Source organism: Pleurodeles waltl, chromosome 2_2, assembly GCF_031143425.1.
Source record: "Pleurodeles waltl isolate 20211129_DDA chromosome 2_2, aPleWal1.hap1.20221129, whole genome shotgun sequence".
NCBI lineage: Eukaryota > Metazoa > Chordata > Amphibia > Caudata > Salamandridae > Pleurodeles > Pleurodeles waltl.
Window position 1 is genome coordinate 1,104,485,502 of NC_090439.1, and position 27,817 is coordinate 1,104,513,318.

Consider the following 27,817-nt stretch of genomic DNA (forward strand, 5'->3'; position numbering starts at 1 on the left):
GTTGATTCACACTGACATTTGACATGGCCTGCCTGTAATGGGAAAAGACCTTACTTTAACTTTAAAGGGCTTTCTCTTTTTATACCCTTTCCTTTTTGGAAACTTAGAACTCGGGTATGCCAGGGGCCTGGAGGGGAATGCTTTAAAGTAGACCAGGTTCAGAGGTCTTACAATGTACAAAAGGGGAAGAAGACGACTCACCTACAGCTGGTCTAATGTGACATGTTTTATTCTTCATGCATGAATGGTTCACTTTATAAAATCACTGGCTGCTCATGAATGGAGTGTGGAATCTGCCCTAGTAAAGTGGCACAAGGTAGCTAGTCACGTAGCTCGGCTTTGTGGTGTGTCGATGAGACATGGAACGTCAGGTACAAACCACTGTAAGAAGGTGGAGAGGCTCATAAGCGAGTCCATGTCGACACATCTTTTTTTCAAGCCAGTTAGGGCTCAATCTCCCATCTAACCCTGTACCTCTCTTTATTAACTGTGCCTGTAGGCATCTTGGTTACAAGACCTTCTCTCCACTGATCAGGGAAGGAGGAGGTGAGCAGGCATTTTCTAACCTGATCAGTAGTGGCAAGGTAACCCTCTGCTCAAGTGCCCACTCTATAGTTGCACAGGCACAGTGGCACCTGGAAGAAGTCAGTTTCATAAGGTGGGTTTCAGACAATCGACCAGTACCAGAGAGCTCCTTCTAAGGGTTTGGGTGCTTTTCTGTTAATTCACTCGAAAGGATGAAAAGCATTACTCAGTTTCATTCTGTGCCACATAGACAGTGAAGGTCAGTTGACCTGAATACTACTAAAACACTGACACATTTTATTGTAATAGTGTCGAACTGAAAGTAGTATTTTGGATTCTTTCTTCTTTATTACTGCATCCCTTTGGGTTTTTTTTCTCTATGAGAGTTTTAGAAGGGAAAACAGATGGAATGTCTACCTTTCAAAATTAGATTAGGAGTAAACCCCAAGCAGAATATCTGTACACAGTGAGACTTTCATTCCTCTTGGACCGCAGTTCAGTTTTAAAATGCCCATTTTGGAGGTGTAATAGTTATGTAACAAAAATTGAATAGAGCAAATCAAAGAATGGTGCTTCCAGGACAAAAGTGATCTTAGACTACATGAAAGGAGTAATTTGATTGCTACTTGTTTTTGCGTCAAGAAGAGCCCTCTGTTCTCCTTTTTATGGACATTACCTGTATTTGTGGATAAGATCTTCGGTCTTCACAAAGGCTATGGACAAAGACGGATAGTCAAGGAGCTTAGTTGACAGATATCTTCATATGGGATTGTACTAATGGCCTCGAGTGGCAAGAAAATAATTCTTGAAATACATGAAATATGTAGATGGCTTGTACATAGTTAGATGGATATTACATCATCACAAAAAGAACAGAATACAGGAAAATAAAAAACGATTTTATCAGAATAACAATGTTTCTTATCATTATTTTAGCAATAATTGTTGACTGAGCTAATACACGAGACACCAAGGCAACAGTGACTTTATCCCCTGCCTGAATCAATTAAGGGGTACCATCCAAAGAGGACAGATAGGTACCTCCACATACAGCCACATTACCAGGTAATGAAACTGGTAATTCTGACCACTGAAGTTACCGTTACAGATCAGTAAGTAACGTCCGAGGTCTGGAAATAGCACGCGATTATGAGTTGGATTCAGAGGGTCCACTAGGAAATAAGGAGTAACTGGTGGACTCAGATTTACAGCATCTAATTCTCCTAGTTACTCTGCACTCACGGACAAGCAGGACACTGCGGGGGAAACTGTAAAGGTCTGTAGTGTTTCAACATCCCTTGTAACATCTAAGGGCCTGATGAAAACGTATACCAGGCCTATCGGTGATTACAAGCATCTCGTAATGAGGGTCTTAGTGTAAAACCTTTCTAAATTCTGACAATTCTTGACAGATTTAACATAATTTCAACTCAATAGCATACTTGCAAACTCTACTGGTTTAGCCGGTCAGCTACTGAGTTTTGGCTGTTCATATCATTTACTGATTTCGCAGCACATACATATGAATTTTTAAAACTGGCCAGTGATGACAATGTTATCACATCCCAAGATGGTACGAATGGAATTGTTGATCTTGTATCTAAAGCATACCATAGGACCACCAAGCACCGGTGTTGGGTTGGTCTATGTGCTCACTGGCATGGGCGGGCACAAATAGTAAAGCACTTGACAAATGTAACGATGTCTAGCAGATGGGAGGCTGGCAGGCTGCTGTTCCATGTACAAATTAGTCACTGCAAGTGACACTAGTGAGAGCCATTGCACTTCAGCTCTAAAAATGTATTTCGTTTGATAGGTAAATGAAAATAGATTGAGGAGTGAAAAAAACCTTAGTTTCGCACTTTTTAACATGGTGAGAGAAATTGGGGTGTTAGTTGACTGGGGTGTGAGCAGAGGTCAAGCAGCAACCACAATTCTTGTCACCGTGAGGCATAAGCAAACCCCAAATTAGCCTGCTCACCCTCTGGTGGCTTGGCACAGAACAGTCAGGCTTAACTTGAAGGCAATGTGTAAAATATGTGCGCAACACTTCAAACAGTAACATAGTGAAAACAAAAAGGATCCCACACCAGGTTAGAAAAACAGAACTTCATTTGATTAAAAGAAAAAGACCAAAATGCCAAAAATCCAAGTGATAGAACTTGAATTATTAATTTTTAAATTCTAAACTGTAAAACACGGCTGAGAAGCAAAAAGCGTCAAGCAGGGAATCTGGTCGCGCCGAACTGGGACAAAGCCAAAAGCTCAGGCCAATTGTGGTGACTATAGGGGCCTAGGTAGGCCCACAGAACAAAGATACCTTAAATTCTGGCTGCAGAGCGTGGCGTGGATCTAAGGCGAAGATGCGCCACAAAGCCAATGCAATGCGTTGGTTCCGCAATCGGACAAGGCTGCAGTGCTTGGTCCTGTTGAGTCGATGTTGAGGATCCCATCAATGGGGCTTGCGATGTGAAGGTTGTGTCAGGGATGTGTTACGCAGCTGAGGCGATATATTAGTTCTGATGAGTGGTGAAGCTGTGATGCAGAGCTTTGGTGTCATTGTCGAAGCTGCCATCAAGAAGAGATGCATGGACCTGCTCCAGGGAAGTGTCACGCAGTGGTGGTTCCAAAGGTGCTGCGTCGAACCGAAGATGCGGGATGCAGCAGCGATGCAAGTCTCCTGAGCCGGGTCCAATCCACACAGCAGCGACGATGCATCGGTTCTGCTCAAGGATGTGCCGCTCAGCCGAGATGATGTGTCGGTTCTGCTCGGGGGTGCGACACTCAGCAGAGAGGAAGGGTTGGTTCCGTTGGGAGGCACCTTAGCCTACTTAGCCCACTTCCAAGGATTCAGGACTGGGGTGGCACCAGTTGTCAGGGTAGACTCACAGATGGCAGAGTCAAGGTGCAGAAGCAGGTGGATGGAAGCCCTTTGTGTCCCTGAGACTTCAGATCAGTAAAGCAGCCAACTAGCCTTTGGCGTCACTCTGGGTTCTGGGTTGGAGAGATGTAGGTTCAGTCCTTCTCACTCTGAGGCAAGTGGACAGCAGGCACAGGTCTGCACAGCAAATCAGGAGTCCAGCAGAGTGGCAGAGGTTCAGCTGCCCAGGAATCCTTCTTCCTGGCAGCATATCCATTGGTCCAGAACAATATTGAATTGGTGATGCCTGAGGTTCAGTTCTTATACCCAGTGGTGCCTTTGATGTCGGAAAGACTTCAAATACATGCCTTTGAAGTATACAGATGTCCTGCCCTCCTTGCCCTGGCTCCAGACTAACTACAGGGGGTAGTCAGCCTTTTGTGTGGGGACAGAACACAGTCTATTCAGATGTGAGGCTATTCCCTGCTCCTCCCTCCCATCCTGCCAAGGATGGCCCTCATAGTCACAGATGGCCATCAAGCCACACCTCAGCCCCCACTGTGTGTGCGGCTGACTGGAGGGGGTACAAAAAAAGCCCAACTGCCAACTACACTCAGTCGTGTGACCAGAGACAGGCTGCAGGCACCAAATAGCTAAGGCAAGAAAATGCCAACTTTCTAAAAAGTTGCATTTTCAGAATTGCAAGTTAAAATCTGACTTCATCATAAGTTACAATTTTAAATTGTGATTCGAGAGACACCAAAGTTGAAGGGGTTATCACCTTACATTTGGAAATTATGCTTATAAAGTGTAAAAAGGCAGTCCCAATTGTAACCTATGGGAGAGATAGGCCTTACTGTGGTGAAAAACAAATGTAAGAGTTTTTCACCACCAGGACACATAAAACTAAAAAGTATATGTCCTACTTTTTAAATACATTAATTGCACCCTGCTCTCAGTGCTGTCCAGGGTCTACCCTAAGGGGTGACTTATATGTATTAAAAAGGAAGGTTAGGCCCTGGAAAAACGTTTAATTTGGCAGGTCAGAATGGCAGTTCAAAACTGCTCTTTCAGGCACTGCAATGGCAGGCCTGAGACATGTTTAAACGGCTACTTATGTGAGTGGCACAATCAGTGCGGCAAGCCTACTAGTAGCATTTAATTGACTGGTCCTGGGAACATGTAGTTCATTTCACTACAGACCTGTAAGTAAATTAAATATGCTAATTGGGTATAGGCCAGTGCTACCATGTTTTAGAGAAAGAGCACAAGCACTTTAGCACTGGTTAGCAGTAGTAAATTGTGCAGAATCCTAAGGCCAGAAAAAACTAAGTCAACAAAAACAGGAGGTCTGAAGGCAAACAGTTAGGGGAAACCACACCAAGGATGCCAGGTCTAACACATGCCTATTTTGTACATGTTGAAAAATGCCTAGGTTGAAAAGTGGGACAAGCAAAAGCCTATACTATGTTGTTTATGAAGACCTCAACATTATGTAAATTAATACTTTGGAACAGTGTTTCCCAAACTGTGGGTCACCAGATGATTTCTGGTGGGTCAGAAAGGGAGCTATAAATGAAGATGCCATTACATTTTGTATTTATTTTGTCACATTTGCTATGCTTCCAAGACAGAGGTCAATGTCTTCTAACAAACTGCTCCTTATTCGTTTAAGATGGGTATTGACGCTTTCTTTTCTTTTTCTGAAGACAAAAGTGAACTATGTAACAATTTTGCTGGAGTACAAGAAGTGTGAAAGGAAAGGCTGTATGATGTATTTTTTTTAAACACACAGCACAATTTAAAAATCTGTAAATAAACTATGCATATATTTCTGAATATATCAACAGCCAGGAAAGCAAAAATGAATCACTTTTTTGTAATTCTGACGTGTAACGGAAACAAAGATTTTAACAGGATCAAAACTAATCAAGATACTTGGTGATGCACAAATAATAAATATTAACTGAAATCCGATTTCCACACATTATAATTTGTGTGCTATAGAGTTTTATCAGTAAAACTGTATGGCTGTGCAAACGTAGTGGACATTTTCAATGGAAAATGTGCTGTCTGTAAATGACAGTGAGCTACTGCACTATACTTTAGAAATATATGCGTGCTAGTGTCGTCCACAATTCAGCATTGGCTACATGCTACACACTTATCACTTTCCTGCTAAATACATTTGCTACACATTGTGCAATGCCAGGGTTTTCACAATCCCTAATGTATCAGATATGTCATCACTACCACTCTGAAAATAGTTCAGTACTTTTGCAGCAGTGGTGCTGGAAAAATCTGGTTTTAAAACAAAACTTTGCAAGTATTCCAACGCTAGACATGCTTGTATTTCTGATACTCCCGTCAAAAATATGTGAATGTGAGTGGAAATTTTCAGGAATGTTCCCCAATGGAAAACATGCCCTATCTGGATAGTTGACAAAAAGGAGGTTTATTGATATATAAAATAAAATACTGATAATCACAGTCCATGATCCCCTGGATCATTTGAGGTTGAAATGGGAGTGAAGCCTGTGCCAACTTTCAGAGGAAGATAGAGAGAAGAGAGCGTGATGGGGCTACAGGTAGGACTCAGACTGGTCCAGCTAAAGGTTTTACATAGAACTTACTATACCAGGCTACTCATGCATTAACTGGACAGAGTCCCCACATCAACACGTCTTAGGGAATGCAGGAAGGAACATACCTTCTACCAAGCAGTCGGCAATGCCTCAATATGTAAATAGACTTAATCTTGGGTCCCCTCTAGATATGCGGCTTACAGACCAATTTTGTTGTCAATGGCTAAGGACTGGGAATGGATGGCCTCCTGCAAATCGCTCTCAGTCATACCCCCACCACAAACCTGCGCACTATGGAGGGCACTATGAACTAAACAGAGAGCTTTAAAGAGACAGCACTTACAGAGGCAAAGCCAATGAAGGCACTTAAGGTGCTGCTGCCCTGGTTCACAGTCAGGCAGGATGAAGAATTATGCACCACCAGAGGTTAGTGAATGAGAAAGTTTGGCATGCCCATTGAGAGAGAATTGCCATAGTCTAGATCCAAGGTTGGGATGACCGTTTTGCAGGACAAAGTGGTGAGGAGCAGGAGAATTCTGCAGAGATTATCAAAATTGCAAAGTAAATGACAGCCTCCCAAGATACATAAGAAGAGAAAGATTGGTTAAAATTGAAAAGAATCAACTTCTTCCAAGAGACACACCTGAGGACTATGTGCTCTTTTCTGGGGAGATACGGGTACACTCAAGTTTACTACTCAGGATACACAAGAGGGTCCAGGTCGTGGTCAATTTGCTGAAATGCACCTTCCTGTTGGTGGTCCGTGAGGTACACAATGACCAGCAGGGGAAATCTGTATTGTTGCATGGGACATTGGATGGTGTGAAGGGGACGTTGGGGTGTGTGTATGTGATGCAGCAAATGCCGTGAGTGACCCTGGTGGCAGTGGGGGGAGGGGGGATTTAACAGCGGTTGTCCCTGGGTTCACACTCCTTGCTAGGGGGAGGTGTGGGGGGGGCTTCAATGCTCTAATAGACATGGTGATGGATACAATGTCCACTCCGGGAGCCCTCCAGACTACCTGTCTTAGATCCTGGGTGAATGCTCTGGGAGTAGAGGATGCTTGGAGATTTCAGCATCACACCAAGAGGTAGTATACTTATCACCCCCCAACATCCCCTCTCCACACACACACACAGCACATCCTCCCAACTAGACTATTTCTTCCTCCCCTTCTCTAATATTGGGATACTCACAAAGTCCTGCATCCTTCCCGAGCGTTATCGGACCACTTCCTGGTAGTGCTGACAGTAAACATGTGGTGGCTGTGGGATGACGACTTTGTGGAAGAAATTAGGGATACCACAGCGGACTATTTCGGGTTCAACAAGGGTTTCATAGCCTCTCAGGTGACGCTGTGGGAGACATTCAAGACGGTCCTTAAAGGCCGGGCGTTTTCATTAGATGAAATTAGATCACAGATCTAGAGGGGGGCTACCTGTGTTCCTCTTAAGCAGGTAGAAGAGCAGGCTGGCAGGTGCGCCTGGACCTCTGCCATAAATCACTGGATACTGTGAAATTGAGTCAGCTTCATACCCTGAAACAGGTCTACAAAGTGGGGGGCAAGGTGGGCAAGTTGATTTACTGGCTGGTGACAGCTAACTGTCCTTGCACCATATAGGCAAATTAAGGCCAGCGGAGGGTGAGATCTTAAATGGGGCTGCAGGCCTGGCACAAGACTTTGCTTCACATTTCACTGACCTATACACAGGTCAGGGGCCTCCCACCATCCGCCCCTAATCCTAAATTTGCCAGTGTGCAAATTATCAGCCTTGGAGTGTAGGGACCTAGATGAGCCTCTCTCCGCAGAGAAATCCAGCAAGTGATATCTGCCATGCCCTCGGGAAAAGGCCTGGGCCCCAACGGGTTTCCGCTGGAATTATACACACAGTGCACGCCTTTCTGGATTCCCCACCTGCTGGAATTGTATGAGGAGACACTCCTCAGTGAAACATTCCAGTATGACCTCAGGAGGGTGACTACCATGGTCATCTTAAAGCAGGATAAACCCTGAGGACTGTGGGTCTTGTAGAGCCATATCTTTCTGGAAGTGAGAATCCTGGCCAATGTGTTGGCCACATGCCTGGCAGCTGTGGTTTGCTTGATAGTCCATGCAGTTCAGAAGGGATTCCTGTCATTGTCTACGGCAACTGCACATAGCCTTAGCCTGAGCTTAGGGGAGATGCGGTGCTCCTCCTAGTGGACATAGAGTGGAAGTTCGACATGGTTCACTGGCCTTATCTCTTTGCAGTCCTCCACAAGTTATGGTTTGGTCCCCGGTTCTGGTGGTGGGTGTCGGTACTGTGCACCGATTTGTGGTCACAGGTTTGGGTTAACAAGGCCCTCTCCACATGTTTTCCGGTCAAGAGGGGCACTCGGCAGGGTTGCTCCTTATCACAGTTGTTTTTGACTCTGGTGATGGAACCCTTGGCGGAGCTCATTATGATAGACACTAGAGTCTGCAGCTTCAACTGGGGAAGACAGGGTTTTGCTATACCAGGACAATATGCTTCCTATTGTTCAGGAGGCCTGGTGTGCCCTCCCGAGGCTCATGGAAATTCAAGAATCTATAGGGAGGCCTCTGGCTCAACTGGACCATATCTACCCTTGTGCCCATCCGGAAGATGTGCCTAGGAACTGGGTGGATCCTCGATTAAGGATAGCGAGGATCAGTTTCTGCTATTTGGGCATGACTGTTGTCCTCCCTAATCCCAGGTACTGGGACCTTAATACTCCCCCACTTGGTGGTTTGGGCGACGTGAGATATGAACGAGTGGTCCAAGTTGCCACTTCGATGGCAGGCCATGGGACCCTTTTTAAGACGGTGGCTCTCGCCTGCTTCTTTTGTGTTTCAGCCCTACCCTCATGTCATAACCCCAACTTTCTTTACTGAATTGCAGTCGCACATCACTACCTTTCTGTGGGCAGGGAAGGCACCCAGGGGATCTTTTGAGCAGTGGCTTTTGTTCAAGAGTGGGCAACAGTGGAGGCAGTGCTTAATGTGCGCTGGCGGTTTCCAGTGCTTAGCACCAGCAGTTAATTGTCAACACCGGCACTTATGACAGTCTGCCACATGGTGGCGCTGCTCCTCTAAATTAGAGATGAACTTAACAACAGTTGTTTACTAATTCATTATACATTAAAAAATGACTAATACTTACTGCCCAAACCAGTCTTACAGCTTTAGGGACCTAGAATAGACTAAATTGTCACACTGGTAGGATGTGATGGTTAGTAGTTGTGTTGGTTCTGTCATTGGTGGCAGGGACAATGGGTGGTCTAAGCTGCTGTGGCATCCTGAGGGGGACCCTGGCACTTTTTTTTTTTGGACAAATTAAGCACTGAGTAAAGACAATACGCATCAAAACGGTCTGCACTGACAAGAAAGTGGCTGAGGATCTGTATGACTGGTCTGAAATATTAGATAGCTAGATGGGGGAAATAGACAATGACTATGGATCTCAAACTGATGGAAAAGAAGATGAGGTTCAACATGTACTCAATCTTGCTGTGGACGAATAATTAGGTGGTGAGAAATGTCACTTTGGGGAAGGCTATTGGTGTCCATTCAGGTTGGAGGGGTTTGCCAGTCATCGGGGGCTGAGCGCAGAGTTTGGCCATAGGTCAGGCCCTTCAGTCAACCTTCACTACGTGGAGGCCATGCGCAGGAGGAGGAGTTGGATAGGGGGGTTTGGTGCTGGGCCTGGCCACAGACCAGACCCTGTGGCCAACCTCACGCTGCACGACTGGCATAGTTACGTAAGGTAATATAATTTTATCTTAAAGTGGCATTATACTTAAATGTGGTATTAAAAAAATTATCTTGCTTTACATTAAAATAAATAACATAACTTTGACCTGTTTCTTTCAGTGAAACAAATATATGTATGCTAATCATATGGTTAAAAATTCTGCTAGGAAAAAAGACATTTGAGGTGAGCAGTTTTAGAGTGTCAATGGTTTTCCATAGAAAGGAGCTCCTTTCCACTTAAAACCTGGGAACTACCCAGAGTTCCCTTCTTCTTTTTTTCAATCATTTAAGCACCACTCTGAGTCTGAAAGGGTATTGTTTCGACTTATACGAGGTGCTCCATTATATCTGTACAAAGCTATGTCCCTGCGACATGCTCTAACAGGAGCCAAATGCATGTGTGTCAGGCACTCCTCTATTGATTCCATGTTGGCTTGGGTGGTATTTTACCAATCCAAAGCTATAATACTGTGCCTGAAGTGGCAAAACGCATTTGTCATTTTCCAACTTGGCGCGGAGGGCACTAGTTAATCCTATTCTTAAAGCCTTTGCTGAAACAATGGACTTCGTCAATTTAATAGCCAGCATGGATGGCACAATGCTAATCCTATGCTTAAAATCTATGCTAGAAAAAAAGATATTCGAAGTGAGACGTTTTAGAGTGTCGGTAGTATTGTAGAGTGTTTCATAAGGTGCTTGTCTCGACTTCAAACTTGGGAACTACCCAGAGCTCCCTACTTCCTTTTTTGCAAGTCTGCATGTGTGTGTGTGTGTTTTTCTTTGTTTTCCATCATGTGCCCCTTGCATACACTTCCGATTCTGCTAATTAATGAGTAAACAATGTCACATCTTAACCCTGCGCTGGTTCACTTCAGAGTCCTAAATGCATTTTTTGATATCAGTTATGACCTGAGGGTCACAAGTTCTAATCCCAGCACTGTAAACTCAGTATTTTACCCTCCTAGGTTGGTAAACTCAGGCCCACTGAAATCAGTAATGATACCTGTTATTTACAGTGTCTAGAGACAACAAAACAAATATTTGAGTGTAACGTGCTACAGAAAAAGTCAGCTAATGGCTGCTTAGAGATGAAACTTCTAACTCTCAGGCTAGCATCAGGGCATATGTAAGACCTGCTTCCGGGACAAGACGCAGCAGTTGATATCTCGACAATAGTCACTTGTGTTTTAAAATTGTTGGTCCAGCAGTGTTATGAGGATCAGGCTGTGGTTACTGCAAACTGAGATCTGACAAGACTGGAGACCTATAAAAGGTTCTGAAACTTTGCTTTTTCATAGACGTCACGGAGGACAGTCTGATGCTAAGTGGGCAGTCCCTGCAAAATGGGAAAACAGATCTGCCCGAAAGACAAAGGAAGCATCCTAATCAACACAGAAGAAGATAAAGAACTATATAACTTTTTTTGATTTGGGATGGCTTGGTAAACCAATTATTACTCTCCATAGGACACTGATTGTCACTAAAGTGCTGAAACTACTTAATATGAAGAGTAGAAGGTTTATGGATGTAGTAGCAGAAAGGTTTTGAAACAAATACATTTGAAACAACTATAAGCATAGAATTGGCTATACTCCAGAGACTTGATACAAAAGGAAAGACACTAAATTGGAGTCCAGCCAAAGACTAAATATCTTTAAGATATAGGGGGTTATTACAACTTTGGAGGAGGTGTTAATCCATCCCAAAAGTGACGGTAAAGTGACGGATATACCACCAGCCGTATTACGAGTCCATTATATCCTATGGAACTCGTAATACGGCTGGTGGTATATCCGTCACTTTTGGGACGGATTAACACCTCCTCCAAAGTTGTAATAACCCCCATGGTGTCTGCTTAACGAGAGAGGAACAACACAATACAACCGCTACCAGAGATTGAGACCTGTGCTGTATGCTCTAGAGCTAAGGTGAGGCTCGGCATGTGGTCACACAGGGAGCAAAATAGCTTTGTTCTTGCGAGGCTGCAGGCGGCTGACCCTTCACTGGCTAATCCACTGTGAAAAGGAAGAATGCTTATGAAGCCCACACTTACCATGTGAAGAGGAACACTTTTATACCCAAATGAGTCTAAGGGTCTGATTTAGAAGTCGGCGGAGGGAATACCCCGTCACAAAAGTGACAGATATCCCGTCTGCCACATTACGATCCCCATTAGATAGAAAGGGATCTTAATACGGGGGGGCGGGATATCCGGCACGTTTGTGACACAGTATTCCCCTCCGCCGACTTAAAAATCAGGCCCCTCAGTGAGGCAAATCTGTCTATGGATCAGCTAAAAATAACTGTCCATACTAAGGAGTCACCAGTGTGGCCACCACATGAAAAGAAAGACCAGGCCATGGATGGCAGGTCCCAAACTGAACAGACGGTTACGAGCCTCTTCTTGGCATCTTGTAGTAATCATCAAATCACAGTAACAGTGCATTATCAATTAATTTTGAGATTTTGGTAAATTCAGCCAGACAATATCAATGTTTGTGACCAACCTCAGGCTGCAACTTTTCATGGGGTACTCACGCTCTATACATCTGCAACCCATTCTCAGGCAGCGGGCATAGGCTTCTAGCGATGATTCACTGGAGAACTGGTCCCCGGTTAAATATCTTCAAACAAAAATAGCAAAGAATGATAAGCAACAAACGTGTCATGCCATTATCTTTTCATTTATAAATCCATACATTCTTGCAAACACAGCATGAGTCATGAACTTCAGTGCTGGGTTACACTGCTGCTTGTCTTGCTTTCCTTTTCTAGGATTTGCTGCTGTTCACCTGGTTTCTAAGCATGCATTAATATTTCTCTGTTGCTGACTTCTTCTCATATCTTCTTAGAATGCAATACTTGCTACTTTGGTTAATATCAGCCATTACCCTTAGATGCAGGTACAATTGAGCTTTAAAATGTTTATCTTTCTGAGAGTAATGTACTTATTTTGGGATGTTTTGACATGGGTACTTGCAAAAACTTTATCTCATGTTCTCATCACCTCAAGACTTTGATCACATGGGAAATTTCCCTTAGACATACTTAGCCTATGTTTTTTTTAGCTAAATACCTCTGTTTAATTAGCCAACAGCTTCCCATCTCTTACCAGGCAGCTATTTCCATGAGGTGACCGCATACTAACAACACTTCCACTATTCACCTGTCTACCCAAGCTTTTAGAGTAAATCAGAAGACACTATTGATCCTCTGTTGTGGGTAAGCATTTGCCCAAACTAAGGGCCTGATTAAGATATTGGTGGACGAGTTACTCTGCAAGATCGGTGACGGATATCTCATCTGCCAAAATCTGAATCTCATAGGATATAATAGGATTTAGATTTCGGTGGACGGGTTATCCATCACTGTTGTGACTGAGTAACTTATCCGCCAATATATAAATCAGACCCTAAGTGTTCTGTAAAAGATATGGCAATAAAAACTTTCAATATGTTTTCCAACACAGCTAGAAGTCCCCTGGAGGGAATGTCATTTACTTAAGTTCTATTTCTCCACCGTAGGTATTCTTCATTAATTTTATAAACATAAAATATCACCATCTATAAGGGGAATGTGTAAAAACTAAATTATTGGTACAGTATTTATACATCACTCCTATTAAAACTGAAAACAAGTTTACCTATGTATTGTGGCTAAAAAGTCAGTTTTCATTTCTCCCTTTTGAAAGGAAAAACATGAGGGGAATGGGGTTAGTTAAGCAACAGTCTCATTAGACCCCAGCTTTAACGCGGCAGGCTGCTCTAGAGCCCTGGAATACGGCGCAGTGCCAGTAGGCCATCGTTCCCTTTATCAGTCAAGTTAGCTGAAAGATCTTCAGCACTATCACCTTATCCTTTCTCTCACTATTCCACTGAAATAGGGCATTTTCAATATTGTTCTGTCAAAATATTCTAGTCAAATAATTTTCTAGTTAACTCATGTCATTAATTCCTATCTAAGTCAAGACGTGGGTTTGGACTGCCTTAAAAAAGGACAGACCACCCTGTTCTCAAAATAAACAAGCGGGCCCCAAAGACCTTAACAATATTGGCCCGATATCCAACCTCTCCTCGCAGCAACACTACTACAAAGCTGCGCTGCAAAACAGCTAAAAAAACTCACATGGAACAAAATAACTTCCTTGATGACCTACAGTCAGGGGTCAATACTGGATGCTGCACAGACAAGTAAATGCTACAAATTGTGGATTATGCGCTATATATCCGTAACAAATTTTACTTCAAACTCGCCGCTCCCTTTCACACAGTCGATTATACTGCACTACTGAAAGTCCTAAAAGAATGGCTTGAGTCATAGCTTGCAAATCAGAACCATTTGGTAAAACTTGCAAACAATCTATTCAGTCCTTTGTGTTTCTATGTTTTTTATAACGTTAAGTCATTTTAATGACTTTTTGTTAATCCAACCACAGCCACGCATTGCCTTTGGCTGTGTGCGGAGGCAGTTGGCCCCCCTAAGGACCCAACCCTCAGACAGAGAAAGAGAGAATGAAAATGTCACTTACCCAGTGTACATCTGTTCGTGGCATCAGTCGCAGTAGATTCGCATGTTTTGCAATAGCTCGCCATCTGGTGTTGGGCCGGAGTGTTACAAGTTGTTTTTCTTCGAAGAAGTCTTTCGAGTCACGGGACCGAGTGACTCCTCCTTTTGTCTCCATCGCGCATGGGCGTCGACTCCATCTTCGATTGTTTTTCCCCGCAGAGGGTGAGGTAGGAGTTGAATTGTAGTAATAGTGCCCATGCAATGGAGTGACTAAGTATGCACCTATTTAAGGTTGAGATGATACATATACAAATAGTTGAAGGTAACTTCCAAACTGCTACAGGCTCCCGGGGAGGCGGGTGGGCACATGCGAATCTACTGCGACTGATGCCACGAACAGATGTACACTGGGTAAGTGACATTTTCAGTTCGATGGCATCTGTCGCTGTAGATACGCATGTTTTGCATAGACTAGTAAGCAGTTATCTCCCCAAAAGCGGTGGATCAGCCTGTAGGAGTGGAAGTAGTCTGAAATAATGTTCTTAATACGGCTTGACCTACTGTGGCTTGTTGTGCGGATAACACGTCTACACAGTAGTGCTTGGTGAATGTGTGAGGCGTAGACCATGTGGCTGCCTTACATATTTCTTGCATTGGGATGTTTCCTAGAAAGGCCATGGTAGCACCTTTCTTTCTGGTTGAGTGTGCCCTTGGTGTAATGGGCAGCTGTCGTTTAGCTTTAAGGTAGCAGATTTGGATGCATTTAACTATCCATCTGGCTATACCTTGTTTTGATATTGGGTTTCCTGCATGAGGTTTTTGAAATGCAATAAATAGTTGTTTAGTCTTTCTGATGTTCTTTGTTCTGTCAATGTAATACATCAATGCTCTTTTGACATCTAATGTATGTAGTGCCCTTTCAGCTACGGTATCTGGCTGTGGAAAGAACACTGGAAGTTCCACTGTTTGATTTAGATGGAACGGTGAAATAACCTTTGGCAAAAATTTAGGATTGGTCCTTAGGACGACCTTATTCTTGTGTAGTTGTATAAAAGGTTCCTGTATTGTAAACGCCTGAATCTCGCTTACTCTTCTTAGGGAAGTAATGGCGATGAGAAATGCCACCTTCCAGGTTAGGAACTGTATTTCGCAGGAGTGCATGGGTTCAAAAGGTGGACCCATAAGTCTAGTTAGGACAACATTTAGGTTCCATGAAGGAACATGTGGTGTTCTTGGTGGTATAATTCTCCTAAGGCCCTCCATGAATGCTTTAATGACTGGTATCTTATATAGGGAAGTTGAATAGGTAGTCTGCAGGTATGCAGATATTGCTGCAAGGTGTATTTTAATGGAAGAGAAAGCCAGGTTAGATTTTTGTAAGTGAAGCAAGTAACCCACTACATGTTCTGGAGTTGTGTGTAATGGTTGTATTTGATTAATATGGCAGTAGCAAACAAACCTCTTCCATTTACTTGCATAGCAGTGCCTGGTGGATGGCCTTCTGGCTTGTTTTATGACTTCCATACATTCTTGGGTAAGTTGTAAGTGCCCGAATTCTAGGATTTCAGGAGCCAGATTGCTAGATTCAGCGATGCTGGATCTGGGTGTCTGATCTTTTGGTTGTGTTGTGTCAACAGATCTGGCCTGTTGGGCAATTTGATGCAGGGTACTACTGATAGGTCTAGCAGCGTTGTGTACCAGGGTTGTCTTGCCCAAGTTGGTGCTATTAATATGAGTTTGAGTTTGTTTTGACTGAGTTTGTTTACCAGGTAAGGAAGGAGAGGGAGAGGAGGAAAAGCGTAAGCAAATATCCCTGACCAGTTCATCCATAGGGCATTGCCTTGGGACTGTTTGTGTGGGTATCTGGATGCGAAGTTTTGGCATTTTGCGTTCTCCTTTGTCGCAAACAAGTCTATCTGAGGTGTTCCCCAGAGTTTGAAATAAGTGTTCAGAATTTGGGGGTGAATTTCCCATTCGTGGACCTGTTGGTGATCTCGAGAGAGATTGTCTGCGAGTTGATTTTGGATCCCTGGTATAAATTGTGCTATTAGGCGAATTTGGTTGTGAATTGCCCAACGCCAAATCTTTTGTGCTAGCAGGCTTAACTGCGTGGAGTGCGTCCCCCCTTGCTTGTTTAGATAATACATTGTTGTCATGTTGTCTGTTTTGACGAGAATGTATTTGTGAACTATTATTGGTTGGAAAGCTTTTAGTGCTTGAGAAACTGCTAGAAGTTCTAGGTGATTTATATGCAGTTTTGTTTGATGTACGTTCCATTGTCCTTGTATGCTGTGTTGATCGAGGTGTGCTCCCCACCCTGTCATGGAAGCATCTGTTGTTATTACGTATTGTGGCACTGGGTCTTGGAAAGGCCGCCCTTTGTTTAAATTTATGTTGTTCCACCACAGAAGCGAGAGGTAAGTTTGGCGGTCTATTAACACCAGATCTAGAAGGTGACCCTGTGCTTGTGACCATTGTGATGCTAGGCACTGTTGTAAGGGCCTCATGTGCAGTCTTGCGTTTGGGACAATGGCTATGCATGAAGACATCATGCCTAGGAGTTGTAATACCATCTTTGCTTGTATCCTTTGTGTTGGATACATGCGTTGTATGATGGTGTTGAAATTTTGAATTCTTTGTGGACTTGGAGTGGCTACTACTTTTGATGTGTCTATTATGGCTCCCAGGTATTGTTGTACCTTGCGCGGCAGAATTTTGGATTTTGTAAAGTTGACGGTGAACCCTAGTTTGAAGAGGGTTTGTATGATATGATTTGTGTGATTTGAGCACTCTATTAACGAATGGGCCTTGATTAGCCAGTCGTCTAGATATGGGAACACATGTATTTGCTGCCTTCTTATGTGTGCAGCGACTACCGCTAGACATTTGGTAAAGACTCTTGGTGCGGTTGTTAATCCGAAAGGCAGTACCTTGAATTGGTAATGTATTCCCTTGAATACAAACCTTAGGTATTTCCTGTGCGATGGGTGTATTGGTATATGGAAATAAGCATCCTTGAGGTCTAAAGTTGCCATGTAGTCGTGTAGTTTTAGCAATGGCAATACTTCTTGTAGTGTGACCATGTGAAAGTGGTCTGATTTGATGAAAGTGTTCACTACTCTGAGGTCTAGGATTGGTCTCAGCGTTTTGTCCTTCTTTGGTGTCAGAAAGTACAGTGAGTAAACTCCTGTGTTTATTTGTGTGTTTGGCACTAATTCGATTGCATTCTTTTGCAATAGTGCCTGCACTTCTATCTCCAGGAGATTGGAATGATGTGTTGTCAAATTTTGTGCTTTTGGTGGTATGTTTGGAGGGAATTGTAGAAATTCTATGCAATAACCATGTTGGATAATTGCTAGAACCCAAGTGTCTGTAGTGATTTCCTCCCATGCTTTGTAATAATGACTTATTCTTCCTCCCACTGGTGTTGCGTGGAGGGGGTGAGTGACATGTGAGTCACTGTTTAGTAGTAGGGGTTTTGGGGCTCTGAAATCTTCCTCTATTCCTAGGGAATTGCCCTCCTCTATATTGTCCCCGAAAACCTCCTCTATACTGTCCCTGGTAACTGGACGGTGTTGCTTGTGAGGTGCTGGCTTGTGTGCTCTGACCCCGAAACCCCCCTCTAAAGGGTGTTTTACGGAATGTGCTGTAATTCCCTCTGCTCTGCGGGGAGTAGAGTGCGCCCATGGCTTTGGCAGTGTCCGTATCTTTTTTGAGTTTCTCAATCGCTGTGTCCTGTTCTGGACCGAACAGTTCTTTTTCGTTAAAGGGCATATTGAGAACTGCTTGTTGAATCTCTGGTTTAAATCCAGACGTTCGGAGCCATGCATGCCTTCTGATAGTTACAGATGTATTAATTGTCCGTGCAGCTGTATCTGCAGCGTCCATGGAGGAGCGGATCTGGTTGTTGGAGATGGTCTGTCCCTCCTCAACCACTTGTTTTGCCCTATTTTGTAAGTCCTTGGGCAGATGTTCAATGAGATGTTGCATCTCGTCCCAGTGGGCTCTGTCATAGCACGCAAGTAGTGCCTGGGAGTTCGCGATGCGCCACTGGTTTGCAGCTTGTGCTGCGACTCTCTTACCAGCTGCATCGAACTTGCGGCTTTCTTTATCTGGGGGTGGTGCATCTCCAGATGTGTGGGAGTTGGCCCTTTTCCTAGCTGCTCCTACAACGACAGAGTCTGGTGGCAGCTGTGTAGTGATGAAAACCGGGTCTGTAGGAGGCGCCTTATACTTTTTTTCCACCCTTGGTGTGATTGCCCTACTTTTGACCGGCTCCTTAAAGATTTCTTTTGCGTGCCGGAGCATACCAGGGAGCATAGGCAGGCTTTGGTATGAGCTGTGGGTGGAGGAGAGTGTGTTGAATAAAAAATCATCCTCGACCTGTTCTGAGTGGAGGCTTACGTCGTGAAATTGTGCTGCTCTAGCCACCACTTGAGAATACGCGGTGCTGTCCTCTGGTGGAGATGGCTTCGTAGGGTATGCCTCCGGACTGTTATCTGACACTGGGGCGTCGTATAGGTCCCATGCGTCTTGATCTTGGTCACCCTGGCTCATGGTGGTGTGAGCTGGGGAATGTGATGGAGTTTGTGCTGGTGAGACGTTAATCACGGGCGGAGGAGAGGGTGGTGGGGTAACTCTTTTCACCACTTTTGGTTGTGGTGTCTGTTCAGTTTGGAACTCCAACCTTCTCTTTCTTCTAATAGGGGGAAGGGTGCTTATTTTTCCTGTCACCTGCTGTATGAAAATACGCTTTTGCGTATGGTCCACATCAGTTGATTGTAGCTCTTCCTCAAACCTATGCTTTTGCATTTGGGAGGTTAGCGAGTGCTCTTCTGTATAAGAGCCTGAAGCTGGGTCGGTTGCAGTTTGTTTCGGGACCGAAACCCTGTCTGCGTCCTTTTTCGGCTCCGAGGTGACTTTTTTCATTTTCGGGGCCGAAACCTGTCGGCGCCGATCTTCTTCGGGGCCGCTGTCTCGGCGTCGAGCCGTGTCCACACCGGCATCTCGGTGTCGAGGCTTGTCTCCAGCACTTTCTCGGTCCCGAGAAGGCTGCGTGCCGGTGTCTCGACCGGAGTCGGACGATCTCGGCACTGTTTGGGCCTTTTTCGGTGCCGACGGTCGGTCACCGAATTTATGGGTCGAGCCATGGCCTGATGGCAGTGGCATCCCCTGGGCCTTGTAAATGTTCTTTTGAGTGGTTTTCGACGTCCTACTCACGGTTTGTGTATCGTCGAATCCTTCGGAGTCCGATTCTTGGATCGAAAAGGATCCCTCCTCTTCTTGCTCCTCGAACTCCCGGTGGGCTGTCGGCGCGGACGCCATCTGAAGTCTTCTGGCTCGACGGTCTCGGAGTGTTTTTCGGGACCGGAACGCACGACAGGCCTCGCAAGTGTCTTCGCTGTGCTCAGGTGACAGGCACAGGTTGCAGACCAAGTGTTGGTCTGTATAGGGGTATTTATTGTGGCATTTGGGACAGAAACGGAACGGGGTCCGTTCCATCGGCGTTCTTCAGCACGCGGTCGGGCCGACCAGGCACCGACGGGGGATCGAAAAACTACCCCGAAGGGCACCGGAGCTCTTCGATCTTCGATGCGGTGTTGAATCTAACTACGCCGATCCCGAACGCAACAATACCGACGAAAATCTTCCGAAATTAGCTATCTTTCCGTTCCGAAACTCGGAGCGACAGGAACACGTCCGAACCCGATGGCGGAAAAAAAACAATCGAAGATGGAGTCGACGCCCATGCGCAATGGAGACAAAAGGAGGAGTCACTCGGTCCCGTGACTCGAAAGACTTCTTCGAAGAAAAACAACTTGTAACACTCCGGCCCAACACCAGATGGCGAGCTATTGCAAAACATGCGTATCTACAGCGACAGATGCCATCGAACAGAGCGATTTAGGCTTTGATAAATAATATACTTAGAATGAGCTATTTCTGGACAAATTAAAAAGAAAAGTGTTTTTGTCAATTAAAAAGAGTGAGATCACATTTCAGTATGTAACTTAAATATTTATAGTTGAAAAGAAACTAAAGCAGGAAATGACCACAGACTCACCTAGACTGGAACCCTCAACCTTCAATGTGCATGTCTGAGACCCTAACCACTAGGCCAGAGGTGACTCCTTACTGTGCAGTGTCCAAACTTAGCTATGACATTCAACCCACATATTTTTAGGGGGAAAGACTTCAATGTTCTATTACTAAGAATGTTTAACAGTCACAACACTAGAAAATAAACATACACAGTCATGAGATACTAGGATTTGAACCTCTAACCTACAGACAGTCCAAGAGCTTTACCAATAGGCCAGAAGTGACACATGTCTTCTGACTATTAAAAGGTAAGTCAAACATTAGCGCCAAACATCTTGCTAGTTTGACATTCAGAAATCATTGCATGGGGTGATCACTGAAATAATAATCTAGCTCACTCTCTTCCATCCCATAATGGAGAGAGACAGGACAGCGGGGACAGCACCAAGGCCTAGCCAGTTCCCCATGTCCTGCAGGAGCCAGCACTGCTCAAACAAGCATGGAGTCGCTTTAAATAGCAGCTCCCTGCTTGCAGGAGCAATGTTTTCATCTGTTTCCCTGCATGCATATTTGTATGCAGGGAAACAGATGAAAACTCTGTTTTTTGCAAATGAGAACTGTTTGATAGTGAAGTGTTTGCTCTGACTTGGCGGGAGCTGTCAAATCTCTCCAGGGCCATCTATGGCTCCTCTGGGGGGGGGGGGGCACGCGGCCCCCATCCAAAGTAAAATAGCCCCAGTAAAGGGTTGTATTTGATATCAGCCATAAGGAGGTGGTGGTAGCTGGGGCTGCGGGGAGCTGCGTGGCCCCGCATTATATTTTATTAAAGCCCAGTGAGGGCTTTTTTTTTTCAAAGTGCTTTTTTGCCATGGCACCAGAGCTAAGGGATCAGAGTGTCCCTACCTTGGCCCCTTTTCTTATTTTGCATCTTTTTTACTGAGACTCTGCTGAAGCCGCGTCCCAAGATGGTTGACAACCCTTCCTGGTTTACAGTGCTGGTAGCCAATCAGAGCTCTGCAGCTCTCGGCACGAGTTCTTATTCATGAAGTCGTCGGGGAGGATCCGTGGCTCTATGCAAATGTATTTTCCCTTTAATATCTTAAACACTACTTAACACATTTACACCAAATAAACAAACAGACAATCCGCAGAACAAAATCTAGCTTTCTGCCAAATTTGGTGTAATTCCGTTCAGCAGTTTAGGCTGTAGTCGTGTTCAAAACTCCTATGGGAATTAACATAGGAAATGCACTGTTTTTGACCACCCCTCCTTTATCTTGTCCCCCGCTTCACAGATCACTCTGAAACTTTCCATGTGCAACAAGAATCTGCAGCACACTTTTTTGGGAACATTTTGTGAATATTCGTCAAACGGTGCCAGAGATACAGGCACGTCAAAAACCCTTTTTCTATGAAAACATGGTCCTAACTACAACCTGACTAGAAAGTTGCAGCTGCCATTTTATGTTATCAGAGAGGGTCCCTGGGGCTGAAAATAGAAATGATGAGTGGTATACAGGGTCAGGGTGGAGGTACCCTGACCCCAGGAGAGTGATATAGGGCCACATTATGGGTTTTAAATGATTTTTCTTCATCAAGAACGATATCTTAGAATGTGTCATTGATTACATTAAAGTTCTGAACTAAACAAAAACACAGAAATTCATCAGCACTAACTATAACTTGCACCCCCGCCATGCACTTTCTTCTGACCTCATATATCACATTACTCATGACATAGGCGGTCATTCAGGCGGGAACCGCCAATCGGCTGCCATGCGGCCAAAAGACTGCTGCCGGCATTCCAACATTCCCGCTGGGCCGGCGGGCGCTAACCAAGTTAGCGCCCGCCGGCCCAGCGGGAATGAGGCCGCAACACAGAAGCCGGCTCCGAATGGAGCCGGCGGTGTTGCGGCCGTGCGACGGGTGCAGTTGCACCCGTCGCGCTTTTCACTGTCTGCTAGGCAGACAGTGAAAAGCTGGCCGGGGCCCTATTAGGGCCCCAGGACACCCCTTACCGCCAGCCTCTTCCTGGCGGTGAAAACCGCCAGAAACAGGCTGGCGGTAAGGGGGTCAGAATCCCCAGGGCAGCGCTGCCCTGGCGGATTCGCCCAGCCGGGGCAAAAACGGCGGGAAACCGCCGGCCCCGGTTTTCCGACCGCGGCTTTACCGCCGCGGTCAGAATGGGCTTTGAAGCACCACCAGCCTGTTGGCGGTGCTTCCGTCATTCTGCGCCCTGGCGGTCCAAGACCGCCAGGGTCAGAATGACCCCCATAGTCTATGATGTAATTAATGACTTCACTGACAACATCTCAAATGACAATACTGATGGAGGGTGCCGCTGTTTTTTGTGTGTTTCCCTGCCTGCAGGAGCGCGGGCGGGGTAACAGAAGTGTGCTCCAACCCGGCACGAACTTTATAAAGATCCCACCAAAGGGAAGCTGTAAGGAAATGCCTCCTTGGCATGTTTACCCCCTGACTTTTTGCCTTTGCTGATGCCAAGTTATGATTTGAAAGTGTGCTGGGACCCTGCTAACCAGGCCCCAGCACCAGTGTTCTTTCCCTAAACTGTACCTTTGTCTCCACAATTGGCACAACCCTGGCACCCAGGTAAGTCCCTTGCAACTGGTACCCCTGGTACCAAGGGCCCTGATGCCAGGGAAGGTCTCTAAGGGCTGCAGCATGTCTTATGCCACCCTGGGGACCCCTCACTCAGCACATACACACTGCTTGCCAGCTTGTGTGTGCTGGTGGGGAGAAAATGACTAAGTCGACATGGCACTCCCCTCAGAGTGCCATGCCAACCTCACACTGCCTGTGGCATAGGTAAGTCACCCCTCTAGCAGGCCTTGCAGCCCTAAGGCAGGGTGCACTATACCACAGATGAGGGCATATGTGCATGAGCACTATGCCCCTACAGTGTCTAAGCAAAACCTTAGACATTGTAAGGGCAGGGTAGCCATAAGAGTATATGGTCTGGGAGTCTGTCAAACACGAATTCCACAGCACCATAATGGCTACACTGAATACTGGGAAGTTTGGTATCAAACTTCTCAGCACAATAAATGCACACTGATGCCAGTGTGCACTTTATTGTAAAATACACCCAAAGGGCATCTTAGAGATGCCCCCCGAAAACATACCCGACTTCCAGTTTGGGCTGACTAGTTTTTGCCAGCTTGCCACACACCAGACATGTTGCTGGCCACATGGGGAGAGTGCCTTTTGTCACTCTGTGGCCAGGAACAAAGCCTGTACTGGGTGGAGGTGCTTCTCACCTCCCCCTGCAGGAACTGTAACACCTGGCGGTGAGCCTCAATGGCTCACCCCCTTTGTTACAGCGCCACAGGGCATCCCAGTTAGTGGAGATGCCCGCCCCTCCGGCCACTGCCCCCACTTTTGGCGGCAAGGCTGGAGGAGATAATGAGGAAAACAAGGAGGAGTCACCCCCCAGTCAGGACAGCCCCTAGGGTGTCCTGGGCTGAGGTGACTCTTACTTTTAGAAATCCTCCATCTTGTAGAAGGAGGATTCCCCCAATAGGATTAGGGATGTGCCCCCCTCCCCACAGGGAGGAGGCACAAAGAGGGTGTAGCCACCCTCAGGGCCAGTAGCCATTGGCTACTGCCCTCCCAGACCTAAACACCCCCCTAAATTCAGTATTTAGGGGCTCCCAGAACCGAGGAAGATAGATTCCTGCAACCTAAAGAAGAAGAAGGACTGCTGACCTGAAGCCCTGCAGTGAACATGGAGACGACAAACTGATTTGGCCCCAGCCCCACCGGCCTGTCTCCCTACTTTACTGCAACAGCGACACATCCAACAGGGACCAGCGACCTCTGAAGCCTCAGAGGACTGCCCTGCATCTAAAGGACCAAGAAGCTCCAGTGAACAGCGGCCCAGTTCAACAAACTGCAACTTCCTGCAACAAAGAAGCGACTTTAAAGACCCCACGTTTCCCACCGGAAGTGTGAGACTTTCCACTCTGCACCTGACGCCCCCGGCTCGACCTGCGGAAAACTAACATGACACAGAGGACTCCACGGCAACTGCGAGCCCATGAGTAGCCAGAGTTGACCCCCCTGAGCCTCCACAGCAACGCCTGCAGAGGAAATCCAGAGGCTCCCCCTGACCGCGACTGCCTGTAACAAGGGACCCGATGCCTGGAACCAACACTGCACCGCAGCCCCCAGGACCTGAAGGAACTGAACTCCAGTGCAGGAGCAACCCCCAGGCGACCCTCTGCCTAGCCCTGGTGGTGGCTACCCAGAGGAGCCCCCACTGTGCCTGCCTGCATCATTAAAGAGACCCCCGGGTCTCCCCATTGCTTTCTACAGAAAACCAGACGCCTGTTTGCACTGTGCACCCGGCCGCCCCTGTGCCGCTGAGGGTGTACTTTCTGTGCCTTCTTGTGTCCCCCCGGTGCCCTACAAAACCCCCCTGGTCTGCCCTCCGAGGACGCGGGTACTTACCTGCTGGCAAACTGGAACCGGGGCACCCCTGTTTCCATTGAAGCCTATGTGTTTTGGGCACCTCTTTGACCTCTGCACCTGACCGGCCCTGAGCTGCTGGTGTGGTAACTTTGGGGTTGCATTGAACCCCCAACGGTGGGCTACCTTGGACCCAACTTTGAACCCTGTAAGTGTTTTACTTACCTGTGAACTTAACAAATACTTACCTCCCCCAGGAACTGGTGATATTTGCTCAGTGTCCACTTTTAAAATAGCTTATTGCCATTTTTGTCAAAACTGTACATGCCATTGTGATTATTCAAAGTTCCCAGAATATCTGAGTGAAATACCTTTCATTTGAAGTATTACTTGTAAATCTTGAACCTGTGGTTCTTAAAATAAACTAAGAAAATATATTTTTCTATATAAAAACCTATTGGCCTGGAGTAAGTCTTCGAGTGTGTGTTCCTCATTCATTGCCTGTGTGTGTACAATAAATGCTTAACACTACCCTTTGATAAGCCTACTGCTCGACCACAGTACCACAAAATAGAGCATTAAAATTCTCTCTTTTTGCCACTATCTTACCGCTAAGGGGAACCCTTGGACTCTGTGAACACTATTTCTTACTTTGAAATAGTATATACAGAGCCAACTTCCTACAGAAGCATACTTCTATTTCCCAGTCTTTGCTCTTGCAGGCAGTGTAACCACTGTGTCTGGTGGCGGGCACCTCGGGATACAGTCTGTAATCCTGCTCCCAGGGATGGGGTCCCTAGGATCTAACAGATTCAAGATATTACCTGGTTGGCTGCCAATACATTAATAAAGATTTGGCGGCAGCTATTTTAGGACTCTGGGACTCAGTCTCCTGTCCTACAAAAAGGTTATTAAAAAAACATATAGCGTGGCAGGGTATGGATACCCTGCCCACTCTATTTCTGGAGGGGGGAGGTCCAAAGGGGTCCTATCCCCCCAGATCAAAAGCCTATTCTTTTTATAGGCACTAACCCATAGAGCTGAAAAAATGTTTTAAATACGAGCCAGAGCATGGGGGGTATGTGGTTATATTTTTACTGAGGATGAGGGTGTGTCTCCCTTCCCTTTTTAGGCCATGGAGACACCGCTTTTATTTAAATGATGACAGTGGCATGCAGCCCACACCCTGAAGCCTCATCAGACCTAGAACGGGCTGTCCAGCACTTCTCTACCTGGATCACCAAATGTGTAGACAGAGTTGCTCGATGAAGCCAGCAAGAACCACAAAAGCCTCAAGACAAACCAGCTGGTGCACCTCAGAACCACCAAGTGCAACTGCTACTGACTCGAGAAACAATGGCGCTCTACCAGGAACCCCTCCGACAGAGTAGCTCACAAAGCAGCTCTCAGCAACTACCACCTGCGCATCAAGGAAGCCAAGAGAGCAGCCATCACACCCCACATTGCTACAGCAGTCAACCACACGAAAGAACTGTTCAAAATAGTCAATGAAAACTCCAGCCCGGCAGCCACAGAAAACACAATTCACCCTTCCCAAGACCTCTGTGACACCCTCTCAAACTATTTCCACAGCAAAACTACAACTATCTACAGCAACTTCGACCTCCAACCCACAGTTCTCAACAGCCTCGGCCAACCAACGCACACCAGCAGGACAATCACTACATGGATCTTGCTCATCACACAGACAACCACGGCCATCATGTCGTGCATCAATTCCGGAGCACCCATCAACCCATGCCCCCACCATTTTTTCAACCTCAGAAGCAATCAAATCAGCACAGAACTCACCAGCATCCTCAACACCTCCTTCACCATGGCAGCCTTCCCGGACAGATGGAAACACGCAGAGATCTGACCCCCACCCAAAGAAACCCTCCTCCAATCCCAGCGAACTCAAAAAAATTGGACTCATCTCTCTGCTTCTTACCTTGCCAAAGTACTTGAGAAAGCCATCAAACAACAACTCACCGAATACCTGGAACAAAACAACCTGCTTGATGTAGTCCAATCAGGATTCTGAGCCAACCACAGCACAGAAACAACACTGATCGCAGTAACAGAGGACATCAGATCTGTCCTCGACTATGGGGAGACTGCAGCCCTGATCCTCTTTGACTCAGGTGCACTCAACTCTGTATCCCACCACACCCTCAACAACAGACTCTACATCATCATACAGGAGAACACCATTAAGTGGATTGCCTCCTTCCTTACAGGACGTATGCAGATCATCTGGCTGCCTCCCTCCACCTCCGAACCTAAGAACATTATTTGTGGCGTACTCCAAGGATCATCCCTTAGCGCCATATTGTTCAAAACCTACATCGCCTCGCGGACGTGGTCTCAACATCATATCCTACGAAAATGACACACAACTCATCCTCTCGCTCACCAAAGACCCTTCCACCACAAGAACAAACGTCTGCAACGCCATGACCAATGAAGCCAACTGGATGAGAGCCAACTGCCTTACACTGAACACCGACAAGACAGAGGTACTAATCTTCAGGAGAAACATATCCATATGGGACTGCAGCTGGTGGCCAGCTGAACTCGGACCCACACCCATGCCAACAGACCATGCACACAACCTCGGCATTGTCCTCGACAGTGAACTGACCATGAAGCGACAGATCAATGCAGTCGCCTCCTCCTGCTCCCACATCCTGCGCATGCTTCGCAGAATCTTGAGATGGATCCTAGTCAACACCAGAAAGACCGTCACTCAGGCCCTCATCACCAGCAGCCTCGACTACGACAACTCACTTTACTCAGGAATCTCCAACCAACTCCTCAAAAGACTTCAGACCATGCAGAATGCTGCAGCCAGACTCAACCTGAACCTCCTGAAATGGACCAACCTCACCTCAGAAACCTCACCTGGCTTCCGATCAAGAAGAGATGTCAGTTCAAGATCCTTTACAGTGGGGAAGTGGAACTACGCATCTTAGTGGTCTAGTCTTCTTTCTGCATCAAGAAAGCATCCTTACTTATTCCTACCCCACACACTGATTTGCAGTTCTATGTTTGTGGTGTATCCAAACTTTGGACGTCTAATTAATTGTTTAGTACTTGCATTCATAGCAGAGGTCAAAA

The 27,817-nt window shown here is 46.0% G+C and overlaps 1 protein-coding gene across 3 annotated transcripts in view; it reads right to left on the reverse strand.

Annotated features, from left to right (window-relative positions):
- Positions 1–27,817, reverse strand: part of LOC138282889 (1-phosphatidylinositol 4,5-bisphosphate phosphodiesterase gamma-1-like) — a 576,794-nt gene that overhangs the window by 231,139 nt on the left and 317,838 nt on the right. For all 3 annotated transcript variants that reach the window (XM_069220895.1, XM_069220894.1, XM_069220896.1), the window contains one exon: positions 12,260–12,345. In XM_069220895.1, the coding sequence (XP_069076996.1) occupies positions 12,260–12,345 (86 nt within the window). The remainder of the gene's footprint in view (positions 1–12,259; positions 12,346–27,817) is intronic.